General features: G+C 44.4%; 1 protein-coding gene across 2 annotated transcripts in view; it reads left to right on the top strand.

Moving 5' to 3' along the window:
• Positions 1-17,768, top strand: part of lama5 (laminin, alpha 5) — a 124,984-nt gene extending 107,216 nt beyond the window's left edge. For both annotated transcript variants that reach the window (XM_075475381.1, XM_075475380.1), the window contains exons 63-80: positions 485-644; positions 1,869-2,002; positions 2,117-2,282; positions 3,171-3,305; positions 4,854-5,002; positions 5,335-5,467; positions 9,786-9,929; positions 10,033-10,163; positions 10,243-10,410; positions 10,573-10,705; positions 10,810-10,964; positions 11,666-11,858; positions 13,217-13,354; positions 14,537-14,696; positions 14,803-14,933; positions 15,657-15,750; positions 15,829-15,948; positions 17,350-17,768. In XM_075475381.1, the coding sequence (XP_075331496.1) occupies positions 485-644; positions 1,869-2,002; positions 2,117-2,282; positions 3,171-3,305; positions 4,854-5,002; positions 5,335-5,467; positions 9,786-9,929; positions 10,033-10,163; positions 10,243-10,410; positions 10,573-10,705; positions 10,810-10,964; positions 11,666-11,858; positions 13,217-13,354; positions 14,537-14,696; positions 14,803-14,933; positions 15,657-15,750; positions 15,829-15,948; positions 17,350-17,498 (2,593 nt within the window). In that variant the 3' untranslated portion in view covers positions 17,499-17,768. The remainder of the gene's footprint in view (positions 1-484; positions 645-1,868; positions 2,003-2,116; positions 2,283-3,170; positions 3,306-4,853; positions 5,003-5,334; positions 5,468-9,785; positions 9,930-10,032; positions 10,164-10,242; positions 10,411-10,572; positions 10,706-10,809; positions 10,965-11,665; positions 11,859-13,216; positions 13,355-14,536; positions 14,697-14,802; positions 14,934-15,656; positions 15,751-15,828; positions 15,949-17,349) is intronic.
• The last annotated feature ends 911 nt before the right edge of the window (positions 17,769-18,679 follow it).

Below are 18,679 nucleotides of genomic sequence, written 5' to 3'. Positions count from 1 at the left end.
TTTTGTACTGTAGATGATTACATTTTACTAAGTCATTGCAATTTTAGATCAAGTAACCTTATTCTAACATTACTTCAAATTGTTGCCAAAGCTTTAACTTCTGAGAGATTCTACCTCTCTTAGGTGCTCTTTGTATGCTGAATCATTGACCTAATGAGTTGCATCATGTCACTCCAGCTGTTTGTCTTTTCTTGCCCCTCTCCCAGCTGTTGTATCTTATTGCTGTGCAGAGTGGACATCTTGTTATATCGAGTTATTCCACAATCTTCTGTTGAAGTCTTCTATGTGACACCAACATTTGAATTTGATTTTCCTTTAACCTCCTGTAGAATTGCTGTTAGCGTTTGTGTGCTGATATTTATGTGACTCTGCCTTTTCTGACTGTAGGAATGCATTAGTCTCTACTAGCTGTTTGTATTAGTTTATAGCATCATAAGGCCCTAATCTCCATATGCTTTCTCCATGTGTGTGTGTGATCATTTAGGATCCTTCAGTATGGTCATATGTCCATGTCTTCAGAGACCCCTGAGGGGTCTCAAAGAGCTATCAAAGCTGATGTGGAGGCCAAAGGGGATCAGGGGCTGCTCAACCTTTTAACCAGTGAGACTGTCTTCTATGTGGGAGGATATCCGAGTTCTTTCAAAGTAAGTACAGGAAGGGCTGGGAGCTACACCTACATTTATAAGATGGTGTTTTAATTAAAAGTACAAGTTATTATTGCTGTTATGAGTATTGATCAACACAAAGAAAGCATTTCAGAATAGAAACGCGCTGAGTTGGAACAGTCTTTGGCAACAGTGACCACCTGGAAACATCTCGTTGCCATCTGGAAGCTTCTTGCTCGTCTGCCGGCGGTGTCTGCCGCTCTTCTGCTGCTGAAGCACTTTTCACACTTTTCACAGACGCGATGCTTTAATGGCATTTAGGCCCCAGTTCATCTGTTCCTCTCCAGCATTTTCTGTGCTGTTGACCCCAGACTTCAATCTTCAATCTACAACTCACACGTGCAGTCAATCCCCAATTAGAATGGCCAGTTAACCCGACACACATGCCTTTGGCTTGTGGGAGGCAGAAAAAAGACTAAGGAGGCAGAACATGGAGAAAAGCCTGAGCTGAGATTAGAATCACCAACCTCATTGCTCTGAGCTGACACATCAGCAGGCACATTTACTTTTTACTTTAAAGGTATAGTATGTAATAAACCGGTAATGTTCCACCTTTAAACTTAGTTTCCTGTAGTACTTGTTGTATTTGGGCAAATGGTTTTACAATAAGTGGAGGGTCAAACAGTGTTGCATATTACAGAGCACTCCTCTTTTTCTCCTCTTTTTTTAATTTTTTTTTTTAACTTTGTTTATTGAACATTTTAAACATAACAAGACAGACATTGTTGGGACAGAATAAAAGTATAAATACAATCAGTAGCAGCAACAATTCTGTCAACCCCCAACCCACCCTGACCACCCATCCCGCCCACAGGCCAACACAAGAGAAAATAAAATAAAATAAAAATAATTTTTTTTAAAAAAGGGATAAATGATTAAGAATATTAATTTAAATAAATAAGTACAGATATGTAGAAAATCTAAGCTTACAGGTTTGTCAGATATTTAAATATCCTCAGTGTCAGAAAGAGTTAAGGAGTCAAAATACCTAAAAAAAGGGGTCCCATGTAGCATGAAATAAATTGGTGGAACCTCTAAGAGAAAACCTCAACTTTTCTACTTTAAGGTTGTAGAACACTTCTCGCACCCAGCGGACATGTGAAGGGGAATGAGAGACTTTCCAATTAAGTAGGATCAACCTTCCAGCGAGTAGAGTGGTGAATGCTATAGCTTGTTTCATTCCTTTTTTTCCTCTTTTTGTAGCCGCCTGCCCCACTCGCACTGCCCAACTTTAAGGGCTGTATGGAGCTGGACACACTGAACGAGGAGGTGCTCAGTCTGTATAACTTTGAGAAAACCTTCCAGCTCAACACCACGGTGGACAAGCCCTGTGGCAGGTGGGTGCACAGAGTTTCTGCATTTGAAAGCTTCCATGCACACCTGTTAGCTTTGTCAAACGTTCTGCTCCTAGCTAAACTCACGGACATCCACGGTCTTCTTCCTGATTCCAGGTCCAAACCAGCGCTGACTCAGACCTGGGTGAACGACGCAGCTTACTTCGACGGTACCGGCTTTGCAGAGATCACATTTAATGATGTCACAGCGTCTGTGCAGCGCTTCGAGCAGGATGTCAAACTGCTCTCACGTGAAGGAATACTGCTGCTGCTGCACAACGGGGTAAAGACTTCCCACGTTGATTAATGGCTGCCATGGCCAGCCATTAGTATCAGGGCTTTATCACTCCTTTCATTCAGTCTGAAGGGAGTCTCCTGTGCTGTTTCTTTGTCTCGTTCATTCTCAGCTCAGAGTTTTTCAGCTATTCGTTATTTCATGAGTTCATTTTCACTTCTGAAATCATTTATCTCTCAAAGCATTCCAGAAGTTTGCATGAAATGTAATTCTTACATACTGTAAGTGGTCCACAGAACATGAATCAGATCACTCATTACTGTATCCTTCAACATTAGTATAAAATAACCTGATTCCCATGCACTGTGTGGATCCCACGCTCACAGCTCCTCTGATGCGTCTTTATCCACATTTAAATAGAATAATATATAAACAAGAATCTTACCCCTTCAGAGTTTGAGCAGGCGTCGCACCTTTTATTGATTTGTCAGCGATTGAACTATGAACACAAATAAGTTTTACATCAATTCCCTGTTTTTTTTAGTGTAAAATACGCTGTGGGTTTTGAGATTTACCGAGCTTATTATCGGTCCACAAAGTCAGCATGCACCGACTTCTTGGACGGATGATTGGTTAGCGTTTAGCATGTGATAGCTGAGAGTATTCTGCTCATTTTGAGAAGCAACACATGGGGTATGGGCTTTCATTAAAAGGGGATTCTAAGCAGATAAGAGACATTTATATGACAGGCTCCTTCTGAAATACTAAACCTGCATGTCATACTCACAGTCCTCTGTAGACTCATTCACCAGCTGGATGTTAATCAGTATCTCTTCTTTTATTCATGTGATGTCAGTCTAAAGTTCAGATGTTTTGTAAGGCTTGAAGTGAGTGTTAAAATGCTTCTGAGTTCTCCACACGTCTCTCCTCCTTCAGAATCACTTCCTGTGCTTGGCAGTGCATCAGGGAAGACTCAAGGTTTACTATGACTTCAGTGGTTCTCTGACTGAAGTGAAGCCGAAAGACGAAGCGTCAGAAAACCTGCAGATCAGTGACGCAGAGTCCAAAAATGTGAGTCCAATTGTGCCAGAATAATGATTCTGCCTATTTTAAGAGATGTCATTATGTTTCTGTTTCTGCCTTTAGCAGACGCCTTTATCCAAAGTGACTTACAAATGAGGATATAACAATGCAGCTAACATCAAAGCTAACAATAAGCTACGTAGAAGGAAAGCACCAGTCAGACTCTGTCAGAGGTGACAGGGTAGGGATGGAGAGCAGGCACAGAGGGGAGTACAGGCCCACTGCTGGGGTTGGAGATGCTCTCTGCAGAGCTGAAGACAGACAGGGACCCTGTTCTGGTAGCGCTCGGTAGCTCATTCCACCATCGTGGAGCGACACATGAGCGCGGTGCAGGCACTGCTGGACGGCAATCCTTTGATGACTGCAGTCACCGAGTCATGTCATTAGTCAAATCTGGACTATTTAAGGGGGAATTAAACTATTGAACTTTCTTCTTTAAAGGGACACTTTGTAATTTCTTCCCCCATCTAATGGTGCAATTTTATTTTGCAAAGTCGAATAAATTTGCTCTCTAGCGCCTCGCGTTTTCAAATGTGCGCTGCAACTTCTTGAACTACGGCAGGCGGTATGTGTCAAGATTCAAGAAGCTATAGCTTCAGACTCAAGGTCCATACAAACAAAAAGACATCAAGACACACAGTACAAAGGATTATATAACACACATACAATAACACTATAAATACAGATGACAGATAACATGTCAGATAACATAAGTTGACATAGCCTTTGGTGTGCAAGCAATGCAATTAGTCACATTCCGGGAGTTACCGGAAGTGACGTCGACGCAGCGGTAGCGTTAGCAGCAGTAGCGATAGCAGCAATAGCTTTAGCAGCAGTGTGTAGTTGCTATCTGGAAAGTGTTCTTTTAAATAAACTCCCGGTAAACTTGCAAACTTTCTAATGCCTCATTTTGTGAGTTGAGAGCCTGTGTGTACTACGGCAGAAGTTTGGTAACAATTAATGCATTTGATGCAGCTTTCTTTGCCTCAGTAGAAAGCAATAGACAGCGGCCAACGCCAGCCAAACTCCTCAGATGAGTGTCATAAGAGCAGCACTTGTTTTCCCTCTTAAACTCGCACCTGAAAAGTGTTTTTTTTTGTATTCTGTATTGTATTATTTTTTGTTCAACTGTCACTATTTTCTCACCTGCAGAATGCATCGCAGCATGTTTCTGGTTTGAGTTGCACTGACCTGCTCCATCTCACTGACTGAACCACAAAAGACCGTTTGCTGAATTAGCTTTGAAATGTCTTAGATATGAGTGTTTTACATGGCAGAAAATGGGCTGTTTTTAAGGGAAGCTCATGTTCTTGGGAGCTTTTAGTTCAGGAAACATGCATGATTCACAAGCGCTTTACACACTTCAGAAGAAAAAATCATCCCTTTTACGGATTTATTAATACCATAGTTTTTGTGTGTTGATTAGCAAAGTTTACTCATGATCATCCAAATGCTCCTTGATAAGTATCGTAAAACTTTCATTCATCTTGTTGTTCATCTTGTTGTTCATCTTGTGCCTTGTTTCTAACTGTTTAGCTGGAGATTATCATCCTGCCTTCAAAGGATCAAGTTGTGGTGAGGAACAGTCGCAACATTCTGTACAACCACCAGTTCGCAGAGAAAGTGCCTGTGTTCAGCAGCAGCTACTATCTGGGAGGAGTGCCGGAGGACAAGATGCCCGAGGGGTGCGCACAACACGCTTTTCCTTTTATAAACCCTTTCATAGCTGCCCATCCTGAATGACTTTTTATCTGAACATTAAATCCTAGAAGGCCCAAAATGTCCTTAAGTTCAAAGAGCAAACTCTGTCAGTGTTCCAAAGTCGCACTTTTACGACATGGATGGGTGCGTTGGGACAGTTTTACTTCACAGGAAAGGGGTTCAAACTCTACTGGTCAACTGTAATTTGAAAACTGCTCTACGGCCTTCTTTGACACATTATTTCATTAATGGCCCATTGCTTACATTGGTGGGCGGTAACTGCGGCAGTTTAAGGGTTTTTTCTTTTTCTCCTCAGGCTGAAGACTAATTTCAGTAAGCAAGGCTCTGTGAAGGCCTGCTTCAGGAACGTGAAGGCTGTGAACACCCACATTGACCTGAAGAGGATGAAAAGCTCGGGAGTCAGTTTTGGCTGTGACAGTGACCTGCTGGTGAGAGAACAGTTTACCTTCGAGCACACATGTGCTGTTCATACACATCACAGCAGCAGTGAACATCACATTCATATATGTTTCAGGTTGTTGAACAAGAACTGTGTCTCAGTTCAGAACCCCAAACGGGTGATAATGGCTCAGTTCCAGTTTTAACTCGCACACTGAGGTATAATGGAGCACTTAAATCAGTCAGAACCACAGAAGACCTGTGTTTCCTGACAGTGATGAATGTACCCTGTAAAAACAGCTCCTGACTTTGTCCAACACTCCTACCTTTACCTCTTTTTCTTAATTAAAGAAGACGCATCGTTCCATTGTTCACAAGTTGACCCAATTCTCTGAGGCCTGAATAAAAAGTTTGCCTCGTACTTTGTTCCAAACACCTCAGAAGTGCAGAACAGAACTCATTTCACCTACAGATTTCCATCTCCTCCAACAGCATCTGGTTTTAGGGGGCTGAGTGAGCCACTCCACTCTTCTTTTTAGTGCTGCAGTCTTATCAGAGAGATTTCCCACGGATTCAGTCATGGTGGACTGAATCATCGTATCATCGTGTGGAATTGTTCATGGTATCTCAGCCATGTATTCTGAATCATGCATCATTACTTTATGAGAAAGCATACAGTACTTTGCCTTGGAGCTCACGCATCCACACACCAAATGATGGTACAATACTTCCATTTCCCTCATTGAGAGATGGAAAGTTTGTGCTGATTCCTGTTTTTAGGCAGTCGGGTCATGACTCATGCTTGAACTGGCACCGCAGATAGAAGCAGGTCGGTCCAGTATCTGTCACATATCACTCCATCATTTCTGCTGCTTGTATGGACAATGTTTGAAAGTTTGAAAATTTATTTTTGCAATGGCAGAATACTGTAGCACTACTGGACATTTTACAATGACTATTGAAAACTGCCAACTTAAAAAGAACGTCAGATTTCAATGTTAATAGTTTAATGAACATTAAACACGGTGCTAATTAAGGTGCCTATTTTCTTTATTTTCTGAACTATATAACTGCTGATGGGACTTTTGTCAGTACCAAAGCAAAAGCAGGAGTCACAGGTGTGCAGCAGGATTTCCATTTGAAGATGAGGAGACTGAGTTGTTTTACTCTCAGCTGGGTCTATGAGATAACATGGGTGTTAGGGTCCACAACATGGGTGTTAGGGTCCATAACATGGGTGTTAGGGTCCATAATATGGTCCATAATATGGGTGTTAGGGTCCACAATATGGGTGTTAGGGTCCACAACATGGGTGTTAGGGTACATAACATGGATGTCAGGGTCCATAACATGGGTGTTAGGGTCCACAACATGGGTGTTAGGGTACATAACATGGGTGTTAGGGTCCATAATATGGTCCATAATATGGGTGTTAGGGTCCATAACATGGGTGTTAGGGTCCATAATATGGTCCATAATATGGGTGTTAGGGTCCATAACATGGATGTCAGGGTCCATAACATGGGTGTTAGGGTCCACAACATGGGTGTTAGGGTCCATAACATGGGTGTTAGGGTCCACAACATGGGTGTTAGGGTCCATAATATGGTCCATAATATGGGTGTTAGGGTCCATAACATGGGTGTTAGGGTCCATAACATGGGTGTTAGGGTCCATAACATGGGTGTTTGGATCCATAACATGGGTGTTAGGGTCCACAACATGGGTGTTAGGGTCCACAACATGGGTGTTAGGGTCCATAATATGGTCCATAATATGGGTGTTAGGGTCCACAATATGGGTGTTAGGGTCCACAACATGGGTGTTAGGGTCCATAACATGGGTGTTAGGGTCCACAATATGGGTGTTAGGGTCCACAATATGGGTGTTAGGGTCCACAACATGGGTGTTAGGGTACATAACATGGATGTCAGGGTCCATAACATGGGTGTTAGGGTCCATAACATGGGTGTTAGGGTCCATAACATGGGTGTTAGGGTCCACAACATGGGTGTTAGGGTCCACAACATGGGTGTTAGGGTACATAACATGGATGTCAGGGTCCATAACATGGGTGTCAGGGTCCATAACATGGGTGTTCGGGTCAACAACATGGGTGTTAGGGTCCATAACATGGGTGTTAGGGTCCACAACATGGGTGTTAGGGTCCATGACATGGGTGTTAGGGTCCACAATATGGGTGTTCGGGTCCACAATATGGGTGTTCGGGTCCACAATATGGGTGTTAGGGTCCACAACATGGGTGTTAGGGTCCACAAAATGGGTGTTAGGGTCCATAACATGGGTGTTAGGGTCCACAATATGGGTGTTAGGGTCCACAACATGGGTGTTAGGGTCCACAACATGGGTGTTAGGGTCCACAAAATGGGTGTTGGGGTCCATAACATGGGTGTTAGGGTCCACAATATGGGTGTTAGGGTCCACAACATGGGTGTTAGGGTCCACAAAATGGGTGTTAGGGTCCATAACATGGGTGTTAGGGTCCACAATATGGGTGTTAGGGTCCACAACATGGGTGTTAGGGTCCACAGGTCGGCAGGATCCAAGAAGGAAACTCAGACCCAACGGGTAGGTGATGTATTTCCAACGGTGGGGGAGAAAATGTGCAAGTGAAGGAGACGGGTTTCTCTGAACTGTGAGGGAATCCTGTGGCGAGTCTGTGGCTCTGTGAGAGGAGAGGCAAAGTAACCATGTTTCTTGGATCTAAGGAAAAATATGCTTGGAGTAGTCTTGGTTATTGACGGGTGATGAGGGGAACTGAGACTGATTCTCCTGTGGTGAACGCTGACAGTAAGGAGAAGCCTACAGCTACTCCGTTTGGTAATCTGTCTTTTCTGTGAAAAACAACAACAAGATTCTTCATAAAATATTCCAAAGATTGACTTGACTAGATACTTGAAGCCCTTTTGTTGAACTCAGGAGAAGCTGGAGGTTAAGCATCAGAGCCACAGGTGAAAGATATCAGAGTTATCAGGGAACCGGCAGCCACAAGCCCATGGATCCCAGGAAGGCACACAGACGCACATACATGCACACAGATGCATCCCGAAAAGCCCAGACCCTGACAATGGCTTATTTTACATCCCAATCACTCACTGAACCGTGTATTTTCAAAGCTCGATGGCCCCTAACAGAGGGACAGGATGGTGTTCACATCAGACACCCAAACAGAAAAATGTCCTCTTTCAGATGCATTAAAGCTTTGTGTGTTAGTCACTAAGAAAGGGCTGCACGAGGACGTGGTGGGTCCTCGCCGGGGCCTCGCCGGGGCCTCGCCGGGGCCTCGCCGGGGCCTCGCCGGGGCCTCGCAGCAGGAGGCTCCCAGGTTCAATTCCCCAGCCGGGAAATGGAAATAACGCTCTCTTTGCCTGTTCTCCCTGTGTATGCGTGGGGTCACTCCTGGTTTTACCGGCTTCCTCCCACCGTCCAAAAAGCTACATGTTGGGTTTATTGGTGACTCTAAATCAGTGATACTCACTATTTTTTTCACAAGAGCCACATTGGCAGAGCAAAATCAAGGGAAGAGCCACTTTTACAACAACATACTAAGTCCCCTTTTGCAAATATGCATTTCTACATATAAAACATCCCACAAAAAAAGAAACAACACAGCCAATACATTTTCAATTAATACATTTACCTTAATATTGGGATGAGCGGAAGCTGGCATGCATGTGCTCGACTTTCTTCTTGTTGTATTTGTAGTTTGTTGTTGTAATCATAGTCAGACATTCAGGATGAGCATAGTTTTTGTGCTGGTTTTTGCCCTTTTTTAATTAAAAACCGATCCATGGTGCCTGCATCTCGCGCTGGCTAAAGGAGCTAGCGTGCACTGCGGCCAAGTGTAAGGTGGTTTAAGCGGGCTGCGTTGCCAGGTTTAACAGTTCCCCCTTTAGGAAACACCATTAAGCCTTAATTAATACTTAATAAAAATCCTTACTACTACAAAAACGCAAACTTAATAAAAAAGACTTAATACTGTGCAGTATTCGCTGTATGTTATATGAAAAAATTATTGTTATTGTCACCATATTGTTATAAGCTACTATGCGAGTGCGAGCCACCAATTAAAGCTTGAGGAGCCGCATGTGGCTCGCGAGCCGCGCAATGAGTATCTCTGGTTGACCCTAGGAGTGAGTGTGCATGGTTGTGTGTGTCATTTGTCTCCGTGTTGCCAGGTCTGTGATGGACCGCAACCCTAAACTAAGAGGGCATAGAAAATGGATTGTTGACTTATCAAGAATGTGGTCTTACTATCAGGACTTTCCACTGTAAAGGGCTCCTTACTCATGTTATAGTTACTGTCAGAGTATGCGCCACTCTTTGAGCTGCTGTGTGTTTCTGCAGGTGGCTCGTGAGGCTCATTTCAGCGGTCAGAGTTACCTGGCCTTGAATCTCACAGACATCCCCAGCCTCAGGAGCAACTTCCTTGCCAGCTTCAGCTTCAGAACTGAAAAGACCGACGGACTCATGTTCTACCACAGCGATCAGGTCAGAGGAGCCCCTGCAATGCGTTGCTCATGATGTGTTATCATGTCCAGCTAGTTTGAAATGAGAATTTTGATCTTATTTCTCTAATCTGTTCTTCCTGCAGGAGGGCATCTGTCAGGCATTTTTGAGTGCGGGCCACGTTGTGGTGAGAGCCGGTAACAATGAGATTAAAACTCAGAAAACATACAACGACAACAACAGTCACTACGTTGCTATATACAACAACGCCAATGGGTATGACAGCTGTTGTTCAGACATCCCAATGCCACAAACTTTGCTACTTTTTGCTGACTGCTGGCTGTTGGTTCCCCAGGATGCGTCTGTACATGGACGACGTGCTGGAGAGGGCCAGCGGGGGCAGGAGCGTGAGCAGCAGGGCGGGGGGCGGAACAAGCTCAGAGCACAGGACCTTCTTAGGAGGAATGCCTGACCGAGGCCTCACTAACTTTACTGGATGTCTCAGCAATGTTTTCATCAGGAGGTTAGAAAACCCAAAGTGAATCTTTTTATCTGTACTTCTGACAACGTTAAATACGACTGAAAGAAACGGTTAAGGCTAAGGCTTCACAGTTCATTCAGGGGGCTGCAAATGGAGCGCGCTTTTACCTTGGCTTTAAAATCTGTTGCTGTCTCTTATCCTCAGGGTTGCAAATCCTCAGATTATTCTGAACCTGCTGAAGGCCAAAGAAAACGTGAATGTTCCTCTGGAATGTCCTGCAGCTAAAAAGCCTCAGCAAATCATCGCTGCCCATCAGAAGCACAGTCACAAACCCAAGGTACATCCCAAATGAAGCCGATTCCACTCTTCAAAAAAACAACTGAATAGATAAAGCCATGGATTGTCTGTACCTGGTGACACACTTTTCATTTCCCCTCCCAGGGTAAGCACAAGAAGCCGTCTGGGTCTCGCAGTCGCAACACGAGGGAGTCCTGTCGGGGTGAGCTGCTCCACCCTGAGAGCAGAGCCACGCACTTCAGCGGCTCCAGCAACAGCCATCAGAGATACGATTCTCTGCCCAGATGGCTGCGCTCAGTGTGAGTGTGAACACACACTGTCAGCACTATGCTTTAGAGTCATCGTGTTGTGTGCATGTGCCCTGAGCACGACGGGCAGCAGCAGATCAAACACCATCAAACACAGAACAGGAACTGCAGGTCGAGCAGGGCCAGTATTTCTAGTCTGCTTCTAACCTGCCCTCCCAGATTCAGGGGCTTTGCTGTCGACTGCAGGAATGGGTCCCAAAGGAAGAGAGTGTGCGTCCTGAAAATCACAGTCCTATATCAATAAAAAAAAACTTTGGAGTTTGGTTGTGCAGACGTTTCACTGAGTTCTGTGAATATTTTGTAAATGCTTTGTTCTTAAATACATAAAGGCATCTCCTGCTGCTTTTTGTAACATGAAAAAAATGACGATTAAGCTATTTCTTGACATACTGAGACGGCTTTAGAATGAAAAGATAACTGGTGTTTAATGTCCAACATGAATTGATTCCACAGTTGATTATTATTGACTTCTTCTGGTCCCATTTAGCCCAGTTCATATCACTGGGACTGTTGTGTTGGCACTTTTTAATGAACATTGTTTCCTGTAGCATTATGAAACTGGTTTTACAGTACATACTTCCTATATTCATAATCTGAAGCATCTATCTGCTAAAGAAACACATGTTTTCTCCAGGAATCCAGTGGATCTTTAACATCTGCATTCAGCCGGTATTCATCCTTTCTCTCTGCAGGCCTCATTTCTCCATGGCACTGAAGATCAACTCCTCCGACGGTCTGGTGCTGTATGCAGCCAGCAAGCAGCGTGGTGGAGCCATGATGTCGCTCAGCGTCTCGGACGGCCATCTGCTGCTTTTATTGGACGGAGGAAAGAGGAAGGTCAGCCTGCGCAGCCGCAAGAAGTACAACGATGATCAGTGGCACACGGTGAGCTCACATGCACAGATCGGGTCACATCAAGGTCCTTCAGCCAATGAAATGATGAGGGAATCATCTCTTTGTTCTTTATCTACACTTATATGTGCAAGGAATCATATTCAAGAGAAGAATGGGGTGGTCGGTGGCGTAGTGGGTTAAGCAGGCGCCCCATGTACAGAGGCTACAGTCCTCGCTACAGCTGGCCCCGGTTCGAATCCCACATCAGATAGCCCTTTGCTGCATGTTGTTCCCCCTCTCTCTGCCCCCTGCTTCCTGTCTCTCTTGAACTGTCCTGTCCATTAACCTTGTAGCACCCAAGCATATGAATAATCATTGAAAAAAATCATTTTTGGCTCTTCTTGCATCTTTTTGGGTGGGAATAAACCAATATTTTTGGAATTTTTGGAATTGGGCTATTTTTGATCATTTTAGGCAATGTTGCATATTTGCAGCTGTGGGCTTTCCTGATTAATTTTGTTCACAAAACCAAGTCATTCTCTGCAGATGGTTTGGCAAAAAAGGTATAGTGAAAGTTCACCAGTAACTGCTGCTACCACAATAAAATGTATGTAATAGACCTTTATTGAACATTTTTAATACAAAGTGCGGAACGCAACCATCATAAACTTTCCATTCAACAACAAATCAAACAGATTTCACAGATCTTTGTTGTGAAAAAGTGAAGCACATATAAAATGCAAAAAATGTAATGTAAATAAAAATGTGCACATGAAGATAATAAAAAAAATGCAAAGAAATAATCATAATAATACAATTTGGAGACCTGAGCTCCCATTAGCGCTGTGAAAGGTGGACAAAGCAGACCACACCAAACGAAACCAGAACCAACTAGAACCAACTCTAGAACAGAGTGTAATTCACTGAGCCAAGAAAATGATGCTGTGACAACTGTCGGCACATAGAATGTAGTGTAAAAAAATATAATGTAAATGAATAATGTAAATAAATAAAAAGCTTGTTGCATATCTGCAACTGTGGGTGCTACAAGGTTAAAGGCATAAAAGCCCCCCAAAAAAAAAAAAAAAAAAGAGAGAGAGAATAACCCCAAAAGGTTACTCGACAGGAAAAGCTGAGCGCAGGTCTCTCACAGCCCCTGAGTGCACACATCTGTTGCACTGATGGCAAAGGAGGCTTTAGGCTTCTGTGCCTCGTTAGACCCTTTAACGATGTTCAGGGAACAATAGTCAGTCAGACTCATGACTTATTAGAACGATTGCATTCATTTTCAAACCAAATTGTGATTTGTTTTGTGAGTGATCATTTCCAAACTTTCGAAACGTGTGCCTTGTTGCTATGACAACCTGAATGACCTAACCAGCTCTGCTTCTGTCTTTATGCCTCTGCAGGTCTTTATAAAGCACGGAGGACAGAAGATTAGTCTGATCGTGGACGGTATAGGTGCTCAGTTTAAAAGAATGCCTGGAGGAGACACGGCTGGGATCACCGGGCCTTTATACATCGGAGGAGTCCCATCCTCACTCATGGTAACCGTTATGTTCGGTTGTACAGCTACACATGCATTTATTATTGTTTTTTTTTATATTGCTTTTACACATTTTCTGATGCTGATGGCACTTATCACCTTCTTATATTGAAAATGTGCATGATGAATCCCTGAGCAGCTCCATCAGCTGTGTGGTGGAAGCTCTCACATCACGAGAGCTGGCTGAGAGTTCAGTTCACATAGATTAAAACTGGACTGGTTCATGTTCATGGTCCACCATTTAAAGCTCCCAGTCACGCTGTGCTCATGTTCATTTCTCACTTCCTTTCTGAACCTCTCTGAATTATCCTCCTCATGTGGTAGATGCTGTTATGGCTTTGAAGGACTGTAAAACTGGGATTAAAAAGCCTGTTTTATTTGACATTTTGTAAATCCCATTGAGTTGTATTGAAGACTGGATGTTCGTTGATATTACTCCGCCACCGAAACCGGAAAGAGGAGATGTTTGTAGTTCTCTAGCACCGGAAATGCAAACCAGGATAATACCTAGCTGTAGTCCTGTCGCTCAGTTGGCCTACGGACGAACTGCTGAGCGGAAGTTTATCCACGGCTGTGAGGTGGCTAAGAAAATAGTTCAAGCATGAACGAGCAGCCAAATAAAACACGACAGAAGCAACTTTTCGCAACGAAATTTGATATGGATTACCAGTGCACACCAGTAACCACTCCGGTGAGTTGATGATTTTGAAAACGGACGTTTATGGTGCTTTTACGGACCTTTTAAGACATGCACATGACTTGCCATTCTGAAGCAGGTTGAGAAGAATCAAAATTAGGCAAATACCGGAGACAGCAGTAAACATCAAAAAAGCGGTGAGGGGGGTTCTAAAACATTGCAGACGACTCATAAATGAGGCTTAATGTTGAAAATACCGCAGTTCCCCTTTAAGTTGAACATGTTTTCAGGTGACCCCGGGCTCACTGTTCTTCACATAAATGCTGATGGACTCTGTTTCACGCCCTCAGTTCTTTTGGTTGCAGCTGAACAGTGGCTGTGTTTGTGGAGGTTACGGAGTCCAGATTATGGTCTGATTTTCCTGTTGGAGGACAGGCATCTCGCACAAATCCAACATCTTACAGCGGTTTCTTCTGATCTAGAATTCCTACTGGTGGGCAGTCCTGAATTTGCTGAATAAAACTGAGTTGTGTCCGTACGTTTTAGACCCCGGGCTCTGGTGGCTTCATCGGTTGTGTCAGGGATCTGACGGTGAACGATGCCCCTGCAGGAACCCCAGCTCACAGCCAAGGGACCGTGCCCTGCTTCCAGAACCCTCTGCAGCCCGGAGCGTACTTCTCAGGACAGGGAGGGCACATTGCAATAGGTGGTTAGAAGCGCTTTTTCTTCATGGTATCTCAGCCACGTGTTCTTCTTGTTTGAGCCCTGTTGTGTTGTCACTTCTTGCCTCAAAACTATTTCCCCTCCTACAGATGAGTTATTGGTTCTGAGTCAAGATCTGGAGATACAGCTGGAGGTTCGACCCGTCTCAGACTCTGGGCTGCTGTTGTATGCTGGGACATCACCGAGCCAACATCTGAGTGTGATCCTCAGTCAGGGAGAGGTGAGAGTTGATCTTTAGTTAATAATTCTGTAGAACAGAGCCGGTGGCCCGTGTGCAGAAGCTAATAAGGCCTCAGTATGCTCTCCGTCAGCTCGCCGTCATCTCTCCGTCCTTTCGAAGTTCTCCGTCGGGCTGTCGGATACCCAAGGCAGTTCACCTCCCGATCAGTAGGCGTCGCTACGTTTAGACGACCCAATCTGGCGACCTCTACGGTGAAAGTGGTTGATTGGTTGTTCACCTTCCGGCTCCGTTCCACTCCTCACAGTGAACGATGGCGACCGAGAGAGAAAGACTGTTGTTGGAGTTGGAGCTTGTTGATGTTGAAATGCAAATAATCTTGACCAAATTTTGACCGGCACACAGTAAACTCTTTCAAAGATGGCGGTGTCGTTGTTCTGAGAGGAAGGAGCTAAACCGGAAAAGTGATTCTGGAAATGACGTTGTTAGCCGACCAATCACAACCCTTGCGGTCTCGAAAGGTTTAAGTGACCACGGAGTCGGATTGACGGATAGCGACGGAGAAGCATACCGCGGCCTTAAATCAGCCTTTGTCTTTGTCATGTCAGGCTCATTTGTTGTTCCGACCGCTGCACTACATATCTATTCAAATCAAAAGCCCCACAAAACTTTGAAAGAGAAAATAATACACATGACAGCTCTCCTGTGGTTTGTCCATCTATAACAAGTGCTTAAAAAGCTGAATGCTTGAGTTTGTGTTGGCAGGTGACTGTTTCAGTATACAGCGGCAAAGGGGAGTTCTCCACCGCCTTCACTCCTGAGGAACCTCTGTGCAACGGCCGCTGGCACACAATCACAGGTGGGGGTCTTCAGCGACCGGTCCCAAACATTTCTGACTGTTTCACCGTCCCTCTGTAACGCTCCTCTGTTCCTCCAGTGATGAAGAAGAGCAACGTCCTCCAGCTGCACGTGGATGGAGCCAGTGAGCACGGCGTCGGCCCCAAACAGAGCCGCTCCTCAGCGGCCAAGGTCACCGTTTACCTCGGAGGTGCACCCGGTGAGCAGATAACACTGATACACTCAGGCTGTGTTCCAAACCGCCTACTACATACTACATACTTGCAAACTGCATACTTATTCGATCAGACAGTATGCAGAGCGTTTACACACAGTGCACTTCGCTCTTGCCCGAGCCGAAATCAGCCGGCCTGAAGCTGATTTCGCTTAAGCTATAAACTCTGTAAATATATAACTTTAGCAACATTTGAAACATTTTCAGGTGAGAAAGTAGTCGTTTAGATCCCCAAGGTGTTGAAAATCTGACAAAATACCGGCTATTTACAATTTTGTTCCAACGAATTTGGCGCTACTAAAGCTAGCCGCAGTGAGTAACGCACTTCCGGTTATTTTCACAAAGTGAACCTACCCTCCTTGTAGCTAGCTTGAAACTGCCGTTTTGACAGGAAATGACGATCGGCGACGTCAAGTTACGCTGCATCTTGGGTAGTTTAAGTATGACAAGTAACCTTATGATGCATACTCAACATTTCGGCGAATCTAGTATGCATCCGGGAACTTAAAAAAAAGTTAAAGTTAGTAGGAGGTTTCGAACACAGCCACTGTCTCTTTTTATTAAGATCCGATTCATTGGTCATGCATACACATGAAATTTGTCCTCTGCTTTTAACCCATCCAGGTTGGCACCTGTTGACACACACATGCACATGCACAGGGTCACACACTCAGAGACAGATGCCAACCTGGAGCGGTGGGCAGCCATGAAGCGCCCGGGGAGCATGGGGGTACGGTGTCTTGCTCAAGGGCACCTCAGCTGTGACAAGGAGGTGGACTGACACCCCTCCAGCTGTCAGTTCCACCAATCTTTGAGTGGCGAGAGTGGGAATCGAACCACCAACCTTCTGGTTATTGGATGACCGACTCTAACCACTGAGCCACTGGGGTTGGTTTTATCACAGTTCAGTCTTTAACCCTCTGAGGTCTGTGATCACCCAGCGGGATCAGACCGTTAAAAGGATAGGAAATAGTGATAAATACCTGTCTCAGCTCAGTGCTCTACATGTTCTAACAACAACACAATGTGAAAGTGAAGCGTGGATAGCACAGTGTGTACCATTTTTGCTGTGGATGATTGGCCTCAGATCTTTTGGTTTGGCATGTATTCCACCTCAGGATGCCCTGCAGCTCACCTGGTGGGTGGTGCTGAGTCACGGCAGACTGCTTTGATTCCGACTGATATTTACTGCATGTCCTCATTTCGCTGTGTGTTTCTTTCTTTCTTTCTTTGTGCCTCACACTTCACTCTTCAATGCCTATTTGACATAAAAGATCAATTCTTTTTGAAACAGAATGCGATCACATGTTGTGATTGGCTGCTGTCGCCTCTCTTTTTTAGAAAACAACCTCATTTGTCTAATTTCATTCTTTGTTTGACCACCAGATGGTGTCGAAGTGCCCAGTCTCCCAGGTGGGCTTCCAGCCTTCCAGGGATGCATTCGCCGCGCAGCCATCAACCACAGACCTGCCATGTTGTCCAAACCGCTGTCTGTGCACGGCGCTGTGGGCACACAGGGCTGTCCACACATGTAGACCCAGCACAGTCTTATCCTCACATTCCCCAGCTGCAAAACACCAGTGGTGGGCGTCATGTTATTGTAGCTAATTTAAAATCTCTGAATATTTATTATACTGTTATTTTTAAATGTGCATTTTATATTTTCACATTTATCCTCATTATTTGACACAATTGTTTTTTGTGCTACAGGGTGCTAACTGTCTGCACTGATACAAGCTATAAAGCTAAAACCCTCTTTAAAATAAAACCTGTTCCAATGTGTGCAGTACGTAGAGCATGTAAATACAGGCCTTTGTTTGGAAAGGCCTGTATTTACATGCTCTACGTACTGCACACATTGGAACAGGTTTTATTTTAAATGAAAGCTAAATATTTCAGTAAAAGATGTATATACCTGCGTATGATCCATGTGGAGGTCAGAATGTGAACTAATCCCACTGAGCCGGTCCACTGTGAACACTGTGAGGAGTGGCCCCTGACACAGGGACTGGGTGGGAGTGCGAGGAGTGGCCCCTGACACAGGGACTGGGTGGGAGTGCGAGGAGTGGCCCCTGACACAGGGACTGGGTGGGAGTGCGAGGAGTGGCCCCTGACACAGGGACTGGGTGGGATGTACTTCCTTTAAATGAACAGGGGATGTTGTCAATGCACTGTTCAAACTGGTCCGGTCCAAATGTTAGCAGTTGTGATCGGATTCATTCTCCTTCTCCTCATTCAGCAGTGCACGGCGGCTCACTGAGTCCAACAGGAATGTCACGTTTCCATCCTTTAATATTGTGGCAGACTGATGGAACCGATGCTGTTTTAATAATAACTTTGTGCTAACCAACAACCGTTTTGACTAAAATGTACAAACTTTTATGCTTTCAGATGGCTCTTACTCTTCAAAAGACTTTTGCAAATGATATGTAATATAAATTAGGTTTAGGTGTCGTAAAAATGAAGAGTAAAGCTAATAAAAATTGCCAATCCCCCCTTTACCATCCCCCTATATGAGCACAACTGCCCCATCTGTCCTGTCCCTATAAACATGTACCAAATGAGATTGAAGCTTGTGTGTAAATAAAATCATTTCCACAAATCAATAAGCTGTCCCTCCCCCTCACTCCTAACCCTCATGTGTTTGAATAAAGTTTTTTTTTTTTTTCATTCAAACACTAAACTTGTGTTTCTTTGGAAAAGAAAAACAAAGGTG

This window comes from Odontesthes bonariensis, chromosome 10, assembly GCF_027942865.1.
Source record: "Odontesthes bonariensis isolate fOdoBon6 chromosome 10, fOdoBon6.hap1, whole genome shotgun sequence".
NCBI lineage: Eukaryota > Metazoa > Chordata > Actinopteri > Atheriniformes > Atherinopsidae > Odontesthes > Odontesthes bonariensis.
Note: the sequence above shows the minus strand (reverse complement) of the source record. Positions and strands in the feature narration are given on the sequence as shown.